Source organism: Danio rerio, chromosome 10, assembly GCF_052040795.2.
Source record: "Danio rerio strain M-AB ecotype USA chromosome 10, GRCz13ab, whole genome shotgun sequence".
Classification (NCBI taxonomy): Eukaryota; Metazoa; Chordata; class Actinopteri; order Cypriniformes; family Danionidae; genus Danio; species Danio rerio.
The window spans coordinates 41,016,862-41,029,092 of NC_141030.1; the positions used below are offsets into that span (position 1 = coordinate 41,016,862).

Here is a 12,231-nt window from a genome sequence, read left to right on the forward strand (position 1 = left end):
TAACTTATCAATAAAGAAAGTGCGAAACCATGATTTTTCCTTCACTAAACTTGACTGATTTTTGTGAGAATCTTGGGTCCATGTGGGTTCCAATAGGTCTACTGCAGTATTTGTGATGATTGGGATGCAGTTCACCAGATGGTTCATCGGAAAAGTCTACCTTCTGCCACTTTTCCAAATGATCAACTTGAAGTCAAGTTATTATTTGTTGCTCTTACAACTTAGATCGACGACAAGAATTCTGTCAGGTAGTCTGAAGTGTTTGGGCCTTTTTAGAATTCCTATGTATGAGGAACCTAACTATTTTTGAGAAATGACATTTGTTTTCGTGTTGATCATATGTAATAAAAAATATCACTGCGATGAGAAACTGGTGATTTAGTGCAACTTGGTTTTAGGGGACATTTTAAGCTTAACTTCTAAAATTAATGATACGATTATAAAATCATTTCACCCAAATGGAGTCCACATGGTACACCTATGTGAATATATACTTTTCTATATTTTATACTGGATTATTTTTTATACTTATGCTAGATTATGAATATATTATCAGGAAGAAATTCTTTTAAGTAATCTTGCTAGTATTCACTACAAATGCATAAAATGCTAAACTGTTTTTAACCTTTTATAGGGCACTGAAATCACTGAATTACTCATCAAAAAAAAACTGTTTTGTCACTATGGGTTATTACAAAACTGTTGAGAGAAAAAACACACTTTGTAGATTTGCAATATTATATATAAAGATGCAATATTGTATATCGGCCATGGTGGGAGTCGTGTGTTGCCTTAGTTTCCCACCAGTGACTATATACAGCCATATCATACTGCTACGAGTGTGTATTGCGTTTATCAAATCAAATCAAATTTTAAGATTATAAGGCTGAACGGCATGAAATGGCATCAGTCTACAGTGATTTCCCTGTATTTCTTTGTTGCAATCGAGAGATCACAATAATTAACCCCGAAAAAGCCAAAGCAAACACTAGCAGATTACTATGGTATAAATACAGCACTACAACATAAAAAAGAGAGAGAGAGAGATCGACTTTGATGTCAGTTACCAGTATAATAATGATTTGATCAGCTGTAGTTTGAAATATGAAAAGAAAACGGTGTCCCTTAAGGACTTATTATGGGGTCTTTGTCGCCATTTTGTGGCAGAACGTCAACCATCTTTGCTCTGCTCAATATGACAGGCTGATGGCCACCGATGCGCTGAATCTCTAAAATGATAAATACTGAAAATGGGCACTATCTTTATAAATAAAAGAATAGTTACAATCTAAACAACTACATTCTCGACTAAAAAAGACTAAAAATTTTTGTAATCAAAAATAATATTTTTAAATAGTTTGCAATTTTGTTTTAAAAAAAGTCTAAAATGTATTTTTAAATTCATTGACGATATGTAGATCTTCTAGAATTCAAAAATTCTTTTTTATTTGTCATTATTTGTCATTCTTATAGAAATTTGTCTTAGGTTAGACTCACATATTCACAATACAAAGAAACAACAGCAGCGACAACAACCAAGACCACACTTACTCCTACAACACGCCTTTAAAATAATCAATATGTAAAAAAAATCCTGCCAATTCTGCTTGGTCTTATTTACAATATTAATCACAGTTGAAGTAAAATAATGACTATATGTATTTTTATTCTTGCTAATGACGTTCTAAATAAACAACCTAAAAAGAAAAAGAATTCATAATGGTGAATTCATGACTTTGATTTTGTTAGCGTTATCTGCTTGATTTGCAGTGAGCTCTGTTGTTTTGTGTGGTCAGGGATCTGGATCAGGCGAGTATGGAAGCGGTGGTGTCTCTTCTGGCCGGTTTGCCTCTTCAGCCAGAGGAAGGTGACGGAGTGGAGCTGATGGAGGCCAAATCTCAGCTCTTCCTGAAGTAAAGCTCTCCACATGATCTGTAATGTCTTATATAACCCCATGTGTGCCCTTGATTGAGCCTACTCTCCTGCACAGATACTTCACTCTGTTCATGAACCTGCTGAACGACTGCAGCGAGGTGGAGGACGAGGGTCAGCCGGTGGTCGGGAGGAAGCGAGGCATGTCCAGGCGATTGGCATCATTACGACACTGCACCATCCTGGCCATGTCCAACCTGCTTAGTGCCAATGTGGACAGCGGCCTGATGCACTCTATCGGTGGGAGAACCAAAAACTTTTATTTTATTTTATTTTATTTTATTTTGTTTTATTTTGTTTTATTTTATTTTATTTTATTTTATTTTATTATTTTATTTTATTTTATTTTATTTTATTTTATTTTACTCATTATGCATATCTGCTGTTCCCAAGGCCTGGGCTATCATAAAGACCTTCAGACCAGAGCCACCTTTATGGAGGTGCTCACCAAGATTCTTCAGCAAGGCACAGAGTTCGACACGCTGGCAGAGACGGCTCTGGCGGACCGCTTCGAGAGGCTGGTGGAGCTCGTCACCATGATGGGGGATCAGGGCGAGTTGCCCATCGCAATGGCTCTGGCCAGTGTGGTGCCCTGTTCACAGTGGGTGAGTACATTAGGGAGATCATACTGTACAGGATTTAATTCAGCTACAGATACTCAAAATACATTCTTCACTATTCTGTTTTGCAATTTCTGTACAGTATTTAAGTCAGCTACATACAGCTGAAGTCACAACTATTCGCCCTCCTATGAATTTTGTTTTCTGTTTCAAATATTTGCTTAAATATCCTAACTTGCCTTACCTAACTTACTTTAATTAATTAAATTATTTAAATATTTAAATGTCACTTTAAGCTGAATACTAGTATCTAGTAAAATATTATCTTCTGTCATCTTGGCAAAAATAAAAGAAATCAGTTATTAGAAATGGGTTATTAAAACTCTTGTTTAAAAATGTGTTGAAAAAATCTGTCAAAAGTCAAAGTCAACTTTATTATCAATTCAGCCACATGTACATGACATATAAAGAATCGAAATTACGTTACTCTCAGACCCAAGGTGTTTTTCTAAAGTTTTTAGAAAAAGAAAATGTACAATATATACAATTTTACATAAAATGTAGTCTAAAAATGTACATAAGGAATAAAAATTTGTAAACGATACAATGACATTAAGGCCATATAGCAAATGAGTGCCAACCGCAGTTAAAGAACAGTATATATTTTCATGTGTGTCAGAGTCCAAAGGTGCGTGGGTAGGGAGAGGGGAGTTCAGCTTCCTGACAGCCTGATGGATGAAACTGTCTTTCAGTCTGTTAGGGCGTACTCATACTATGCTATCCGAACCGTGCCCAGGCCCGTTTCCCGGATTGTTTGAGAAGTGTGAGTGCTCTGAATCGGGCTCACTTGGGCTTTGGCGTGGTACGCTTGTGTGTGAGTGCAAAACGCGCCTAAGCCGAAACTGAAAGCGAGAGAGGACTTTTAAGGGACCGTTTAATATGGATTATTTAGGTAGAAAAAATAACCAATATTTTCACCACACTTCCCAAGTTGGTTCATTACTTTAAGAATTACAAACTTTTTTGCATTACTGGTTTTCTAAAATGTTATTTTTAAATTGCAAATAATGCATTGTTTAATTCAATATGAGCTAATTGCATATACAGTCAAGCCCTTATGTTCACTCCCCTGGAAAACTCTGACTTTGTTCAAGTGTCTTGTGCATTGTCTAATGTTTTGAGATAAGTCTGTGTCATTATTGGTCACAAAAAAAACCTGATGGTTAAATAAAAGTTGTCAGAATTTGGCAGATGTATGAATAGTTTCAGGCTTGACATTATTTCTAACACAAAAGTGTGAACATTGGATGAAATTGGGTTCAAAAGGTTTCGATTCAAAGGTTTTTAAAAAAAACTGGGTTTTGTAAATCACTTTTCATCACTCTATAATTCAGAAAACACTTAGAATTGCTAGTTAATTTTCACACTTTTTGTATAATAAAATATTGTACTATTAGGCAAATGAAATGTGAACATATCCCACACTTTCAGAATTTAAATATGAATAAAACTAAACTTTGGTATGTGTAAATGCTGTCAAAGTAGAGATTTATGGCTCATGCAGGATGTACAGAAATTCCTTTTAAGAAAACAGGCTTCAAAACTAACTATTGTAGCTGAAATAAGTTGTATTTGATAACTTTTATTTGCACTACAATACAAATAAATGAAATAAAACATTTTAAAAGCCATAATGCGCAGGAAGAAGCAGAAAAAGCCAAAATCTAAAAGTAGTTTTGACCTGAGGTGTCTCGCCGTCACGTACTGAAAAGAAATGAAATGATCTTTAAAATCTTCCTGTGCCTTACAATAGTACAGTGTTTGCTAGTCAAAATCAAACAATGATTATTTGCATGCTGATTTGGCAATGCTCTTCTTCTTTCTTGGTTTGTTTTGCATATTAAATTGTGATCTAGTCTTTTTTTTCTTACATCCCTGTGTCTATCTGTATCATTATCAATCTCTTTCTGAATCTCTGTTCAGGTTTACTGTAGTTCACTAAAACATAAACCATCAAATCAGAACAATTTTTATACCTGAAACAAAATTAAAAAGTGTTTGGATGTAACATTTTTTTCTCTCTTTCAAACTTTTTGAACAGAATGCGAGAGATTTGGAAGTCCTCACAATAAAAAAAATAAGAAAACATATTCAGCTCTGGGTTTCAGTTTTTATATCTTTACACTTTTTTTTTTACATTTATATCTTATAATGTTAAATTTTTTCCATTTACAACAATGCCACAGACTATTTTTCACAGTTGCAAGTTATATGATTTTTTATTCAGAGATTTTTTTTTCTTTTTATAGATGTTAATGTCATTCTGAGTTAACATCCCACAGGTCAGACTTTTTTCTTTGAATTCAGAGTTTACATATCCTGATTTCTTTGTTTTTTTGTCACACAATTGAGAGTTTATTTATCACAATTGTAAGTTGATATTTGACATTTTTTATATTTTACAAAGTTTTTCACTATTCTGAATTTGAATTTTATTTGAATTTAAATGTAGTACTCGACCATTAGAAAAGTATGTTCTATACAGTATGAATAGAACTTCTGCTGCCATTTTGTCTTCATCAAGTAACCTACCCACGTCAGTTGCGTCGCTTCTCCCATTCATGAATTCTCTTGCTGTGTATCATCATGGGATAGTGTAGCATAGAGGTTTGCATTTAGACCAGACCAGATTATTTGCGACGAATAAAGTGGGAAGCAGTCGGTAACTCTGGTATAAATTGAACTGGAACGGGCAGTCTAACAATATTGCTCCTGACTCCCGAGCGAGCGAGCACGCTAATGTATGTGTGTGAATGAGAGAGCGTGATGCTGTGTTAAGCTTGTTTGTGGCTGTCTATGTGTGTGAATGAGAGAGAGAGCTTCATGCTGTCTATGTGTGTGTGTGTGTGTGTGTGAATGAGAGAGAGCGTGATGCTGTCTGTGTGTCACTTGCTTGGTGCTGTGTGTCTGTGTTTATACAGACAGCTTGTTATAGGCTGTCTGGATTCTGTATAGCTGGGTGGTTTTTGATTTTGTTCACCCCCCCCCCCCCACCCCCGTCGTTAGCGGGCGTGGCGGTTGGAAAAAGGGGCAGATCGGGCAGTGGGACAACAAATGCTGAATATTAGCGAGACCAGTCGGGTTCGGACTTAATTTTGGCGAGAGCAGGATTCAAAAAAATAGTCCTGTGCAGATCTCTAGTGTAGCGTCTATCCGATGCGCACTTCAGAATCTCGCCGGAAAAAGTAGGTTATACAGGCTCACATACTGATTTTTAGCATACTATATAGTATGAAAGTGTGCGATTTCAGACTTGCAGTCTTGGATTTCTAGATTAATTACTAAAAAAAAACATTTGTGGTAGATGATATTTAAATACTTTTTGATTAATAATTGGATGCAAAGCATTGCAACACAACAGCGCGCAGTTTTCATTAATGTGCGCAATAAACTGACAACGAGTAGAAGAAATGGTTAAATAAAGTTATTATGGACTTTAATCGAATCAGAACCATATCTTAAAAAAAATCTTTATTGATATTCTGAAGATGAACAAAGGTCTCAGGGTTTGGAATAACTTGAGGGTAATTAATAACATAAGCTTACTTTTTTGGGGGGCGAATTAACCTTAAGAAATATGTCACTTAGTACAGTTGAACTCAAAGTTATTCGCCCTCCAGTTAAATTTTTTTTTTTCTTTTTAAAATATTTTTCTAAAAGATGTTTAACAGAGCAAGGAATTTTTCACAGTGTTTCCTATAATATTTTTATACAATTTTTTCTTCTGGATTTTACAACTTTTTACAACTTTTACAATTTTACAACGCCAAATCAGAATAAGTTAGGGCAATTTAGAAAAAGAAAAAAAGTAGTTATTTCTAACTTTACTTTGACTTGTGTTTCATTGCAGACAATACAACAAACATTATTTAATGTGTTCCTCATAGTTTTTTCAAAACAAACAGGTATTCCAATTTTGGTTCTTGCAACATATTTCAAAACAATTTGGAACAGTAAAGTGTTTACTACTTTGTAATGTTGCCATTTCTTTTCACACCACTTAAAAGACGTTTATAGACTGAAGACATCAAGTGATGAAGTGTTTCAGATGTGATTTTGTCCTATTCTTCCTGCAAGCAACTCTTAAGGTGGGGATCTTTACGGGGTCTTCGTTGTAACATTTTGCACTTAAAAATGCGCCACACATTCTCTATTGGGGACGGGTCGGGACTGCAGGCAGGCCAGTAACATACCTGTATCCTCTTCCTCCACAGCCAGGACTTGTAATGTGTGCAGAATGTGGTTTTGTATTGTCTTGTTAAAATATGCATGGGCCTCCCTGGAAACGAAGGCAGCATATTGTGCTACAAAATGACAGGAAAGGATGTATATTTACAAAACATAAAATATTTTGTGTTCATATTGTCTACTGAACAAACCACTGTTATACAAGGATTTGGCTAATTACCTAAACTTGCCTAAGTAACCTTATTAAACCATTAAACTGAATACTAGTATCTAGAAAATATCTAGTAAAATATTGTGTACTGTCATCATGGCAAAGATAAAAGAAATCAGTTATTAGAAATGAGTTATTAAAACTATTATGTTTAGAAATGTGTTGGGAAGAAAAAACTTATTTTCATTAAACAGAAATTTGGGAAAAATATAGAGAAGGGGCTAATAATTCATGAGGATTAATAAGTCTGACTTCAACTGTATATTAGATTTGGCCTTATTGTCCAGCCCTAGGGCTGTATTGGGCATACGAGAATTACACATGGATTTTTGCTCCAAGGTGAAAACCCCACTCAGTGTTTGTGCTGCAAAACTCCTATTACTGTAAAACATATTTTACTGGACTGTCCTGCTTTTACTGATTCCAGAAGGACTTTTTATGAAATTAACTCTTTTAAGGACATTTTTGACAAAGTGGAACCAGAAAAGATTTTAGAATTTTTATCATGTATTAACACAAAAAATCTTATTTAATTTATGTTTTATTTTGTTTGTTGATTTTTAAAATGTATATTTATTGTTGAAAGATTCCTGCCATGAAGATAGCCTTGGTTGCTGACATGGCACTAAATAAAAAATACATTACATTACATGTCCAGCCCTAGATCAACATCTCTGTTTCCTATAGTTAGTGTGCTGTTTGTTTGTTTTCCAGGATGAACTGGCACGTGTTCTGGTAACTCTCTTCGACTCGAGGCATCTGTTATATCAGCTCCTGTGGAATATGTTCTCTAAAGAGGTGGAGTTGGCGGATTCCATGCAAACGTTGTTCCGTGGCAACAGCCTGGCCAGTAAAATCATGACGTTCTGCTTTAAGGTGTTTTTCTCTACGCTTCCCCTGGCATGCACTTGAAGTCAAATGATCATTCACAGAGGGAAATCCACAGCTAAACTTAATCCCCATCATTTGCCTGTGCGTCTGCTTCTGCTTTCAGGTGTATGGAGCCACATATCTGCAAAAGCTGCTGGAGCCGCTGTTGAGAAGTGTGATTGCGGGCACCGAGTGGCACATGCTGAGCTTTGAGGTGGATCCTACCAGGTATCAGTTCCCACTGGGCTTTAAAATCAGGAACTGCTGTGAATGAACCTGTCACTTGCACCCAAAAAAAATATTAAGGCCTAACAAATAATATTGATGTATTCTGATTGCATATGAAATTTCCATTCATTTGGATTACAAACCTTTAGCATAACTGAGCTTATAAACATTATGTGATTGATATTTGTTGATAAATGCTTGAATAAAGATTTTTATTTTTATTTTATGTCGCCACAAAAGTGGCTTTGAGTTGAACTCTACCACATTAGATTAGATTAGATTAGATTAGATTAGATTAGATTAGATTAGATTAGATTCAACTTTATTGTCTTTACACATGTAGAACTACAAGGCAATGAAATGCAGTTTAGGTCTAACCAGCAGTTCAATAGCAGCAAGTGCTGGATACAGGTATAAGTTATAAAGTGCAGTTACAGAAAAACTATGGTGATATTTACAGATGGATGTACTATGAACATTATATACAGGTTGTATTTGCTATGAAAAGTCTGAATACTTTCCGTACCCACGGTATCTGTTTCCATTGGGCTGTTCTCTGGATTTATTTTATAGAATAAATGTTATTTGTTATAGAATAAATACATTTTAAATTAAATTATTATCATTCAGACTTTTTATTTTTTATTTATTTTGCAAAAAGTGGCAATTGTAGTGATTAAAAATCATTTTTTTTCACCAAATACTGATTTCTCAACTTGCTTTGGTCTAAGATTAAATATAAACCATCGACCAATCAAAATTAAGCATTCAACAGCCCTGCAGTATAAACACCGAGCAGTACATATAATTAATCATTACATTTTATTTAAACTTTGTTTGTGCTTGAACACCTGCTATTAATGAACAAAATTATTTAAATGAATTAATAGTTATAAAAATAAATAAATGTACAGTGCTCAACACGTATGCGTACACCCATCACATATCTCTCATTTAAATTAATATTTTTTATAGGAAGCTTTACAATTTTATATTTGTGGATCTACAATATATTAGTCAGTGATAGGGCCAAGTCTGGAGCTTATCTAACAAAATAACTTATGATAATGGTCTAAAATAAGTACACCCAGAAGTATATGTTAGGGAAAAATATTAAACAGAAAAAAAAAATTTTAAAAGAGCAAAATTCAAGAGAAGCAAAAGAAATATAAAATTGTTGAAATTTTGTAGTTTGTAATTTTCCCCCAAGATTTTGCTTGAATTTAAACATATTATCTTTATATTCCTAATATGTTCGATGATTAAAAGATTATTTTAAAAAAATATATCCGTCAAATAAATCTGTTTTGTTCAAATGCAACAAAATATATAAAAAATGTATGTTAATATATTGTGGACTCGATTTAGTTGAGCACTGTATCTGCAACATAATTTTACAAATGATAAAGTTCTTTGTAAATAATATATAATATATATATATATATATATATATATATATATATATATATATATATATATATATATATATATAATAATAATATACATTTAAAATAGATTGTTTTCAAGAGTTCCCACTTAGATATGCTTAGCGTTAATAGCAGGTTTGGCATGCTGTCCCGGGAGAGAACCCTGAGCTCGGAGATACTTGAGCCCAGAGCTCCCATCGTGTCAATAAGCATATAAGAGGATCGGTGATCGGGTGAGTCTAGAGAGCTCCCCTTAGAAGAGGAGGAGATAGGGTGGAAGTGGGGAATCTTCCAAAACAAAGATAGAGCAGTAGGGAAAAATGTATCTATTTACTGTGAGATAGGATCATTCTGATTGGATTATGCCTGATTACAGATGAGCAGCCAGTCGTGCTCAATCATATCACGTGCTCCTCGAAATTAGTTTATGAACCTTCACTTAATTGAGTGTTTTTGTGTGCTTTAATGTGATAAACTCTTTTAGACTGTGCATTGTCACACTCTCCAGTAAATTCAGCAGACAAGCGCATTTGTTGTTTGGTTTCTGCTTGAAGGTTGATTGGTTTGTTTTCTTCCTGTAGACTTGAAAATGGTGAAAATTTGGAGGAGAACCAGCGGAATCTGCTTCGAATGACTGAACGCTTTTTTAAGGCCATAATCAGTTCATCTGGAGAGTTTCCTCCTCAGCTGCGCAGCGTCTGTCACTGTCTCTTTCAGGTGAGGGTGATGAACACAGAGAATGTCCTGAATGTTGTAATTCCACGGTGGAGTTTGCTTCGGTGAATGACTGTGTGCTCATGTAAACGTGTATGATGATTTTCCTACTGTTAAATATAATCTGCCTTGAGTGTTGAATTAAACCTTTTAAAATAGGGTGTCAGTGAGGTCTTAAATTCCAAAAGAGTTTTATTTATTAGCTTTTTTTATTATTAGCTCTGTTTACTAATAGGGTTTAATTATCTTCCTTATTATAATGTTTGATTAAAAGTTCTTCATGTATTTATTTATAGCTACCTTGTGAGGAGACTGACCTGGACAGACATTGTATCGGGCATACATTTAGTTAGTTTTTAAAACTAAGACAAGTGTTTCGGGGAAAAGGTGTATTTATACAGCTAGATTTTCTTTGTTTCGATACATATTTTAAAATATGTGGATACATTTTATAGGAAATAAATAAATATGTGAATTTTTAATGAAGCAAGTAAAAATCTTTTTCACCAGTCCAACCAGCCCATTAGAAAAAGTCCTAAGCTTTTAGCCTTGTATAAGTCCATATTTCATTTATTATGGTCTTAAAAGGTCTTTAATAAGTCCTAAATTTGATGGGTGAAAACTGTAGAAACCCTGTGTGTAAGTTCTTAAAGGGATAGTTCACACAAAAACGAAAAGTACTCTCTATTTACTCACCTTCAAGTGCTAACAAATCTGAACAATCACTTTGATTATATAATGTCAGCCTGATTTATTATTGAGTTAATACAATTGTGCTGATACTATAGAGATATGGAAGGTCATTAGGGCCAAAAGACTTGTTCAACAGAAGCAAGAACCTCATAAAGGAATGCTGCTAAAGAAACATCTTCAAAATTGCTGTCTTTTCAAACTGTGCATGTTTCCTCATAGAACTGGTTTATTTCAAATGTATATTTGACATCAGTCCCTTTGTATGTAAGGAGGAGGTCCACTCAGAAACTGTTTTCATGAACTTAATGAATTTGTGAAAAAGTTTATATAGTATATGTACAGTGTATAAAGAAGTCATCTTAATTGTATTTATTAAATTAAAAGTATTTTTGCAGACATTATAAAAATATAGAACAAATTCTAACTATTTGGGTTAGTCATTTTATTTTTTAAACAAATTGATCAAAAATAACAGTAAATACGTTTTTAAGGTTGCCAGATATTTGTACTTCATGTAAATGCTGTTCTTTTGAACTTCCTATTCATCAAAAATAATAATAAAATTAATAATTCTAAAAAAAAAGCAGGTTACTTTACAGAAATAAATTGTATTTTCAAAAATATTAATCACAAAACATTTTTATTGTAATAATATATTTACTGTGTTGTTGGACAATTAAAGGCATCCCTTTTTCGCATAAAGGATTTTTCACTGGTCCCAAAATTTTAAACAGTATTTTATGCACTCATTGATAGCTGAAAACTTTATTAAATTAGATTTAAATTATTTGCGTATTTTAAATAAAATATAATTAAATAAATAAATATTTATGTACTTATTTATTTGTTTATTTATTTATTTATTTATTCATTTATTTATTTTTTCAATGTTTTAAATATGTAAGATGTGTATTTCATGTGGGCCTGCTGGTGAGTGTGTGTTAGCTTGTGCTGTGACTTGTTTGTGCTCATTTCTGTCCTGTAGGCTACATGTCACTCTCTCCTGTCTAAAGCCTCTGTCAAAGACAGAAAGGAAGTGAGGAAAGCAGTAAGTGTGAATGGCGGACGTATCTGCTTCCTGTCCCGATTCACTTCATTAATCCGAGACTCTTGTGCACCTCTTGCCTGCATTACTGTCATTACATTAAATCATAGCTACTAATTTCCTGATTTTTGGCAAGCTGAAGCTTTCACTGAATGAACCTCTTAGCACAAACACCAAAACAACAACAACAACAGCAAACTCTGTAGCTCCGGGCATCATCTTTGCATGAGCCGCCACTCTTAGGTCTGAGGATTGGAAATTATCAGGGCGTTGAATGCAGTGGTGCATTGTGGGTAGTTCAAT

The 12,231-nt window shown here is 34.0% G+C and overlaps 2 protein-coding genes across 7 annotated transcripts in view; both read left to right on the plus strand.

Moving 5' to 3' along the window:
* The window catches only part of cuedc1a (CUE domain containing 1a), a 529,149-nt gene that overhangs the window by 165,110 nt on the left and 351,808 nt on the right, over window positions 1-12,231 (plus strand). The window lies entirely within an intron of this gene.
* The window catches only part of nf1b (neurofibromin 1b), a 130,584-nt gene that overhangs the window by 33,384 nt on the left and 84,969 nt on the right, over window positions 1-12,231 (plus strand). For 3 of the 6 annotated variants that reach the window (XR_015501394.1, XR_015501395.1, XM_087271160.1), the window contains exons 24-30: window positions 1,797-1,913; window positions 1,991-2,172; window positions 2,326-2,537; window positions 7,666-7,827; window positions 7,946-8,049; window positions 10,058-10,193; window positions 11,869-11,931. Coding sequence is in view for 2 of the 6 variants with exons in the window: in XM_087271160.1 (XP_087127286.1) it covers window positions 1,797-1,913; window positions 1,991-2,172; window positions 2,326-2,537; window positions 7,666-7,827; window positions 7,946-8,049; window positions 10,058-10,193; window positions 11,869-11,931 (976 nt within the window). In the remaining 4 variants the exon portion in view is untranslated. The remainder of the gene's footprint in view (window positions 1-1,796; window positions 1,914-1,990; window positions 2,173-2,325; window positions 2,538-7,665; window positions 7,828-7,945; window positions 8,050-10,057; window positions 10,194-11,868; window positions 11,932-12,231) is intronic. The other 3 variants (XR_015501396.1, XR_015501397.1, XM_087271162.1) reach the window with 1 other exon arrangement.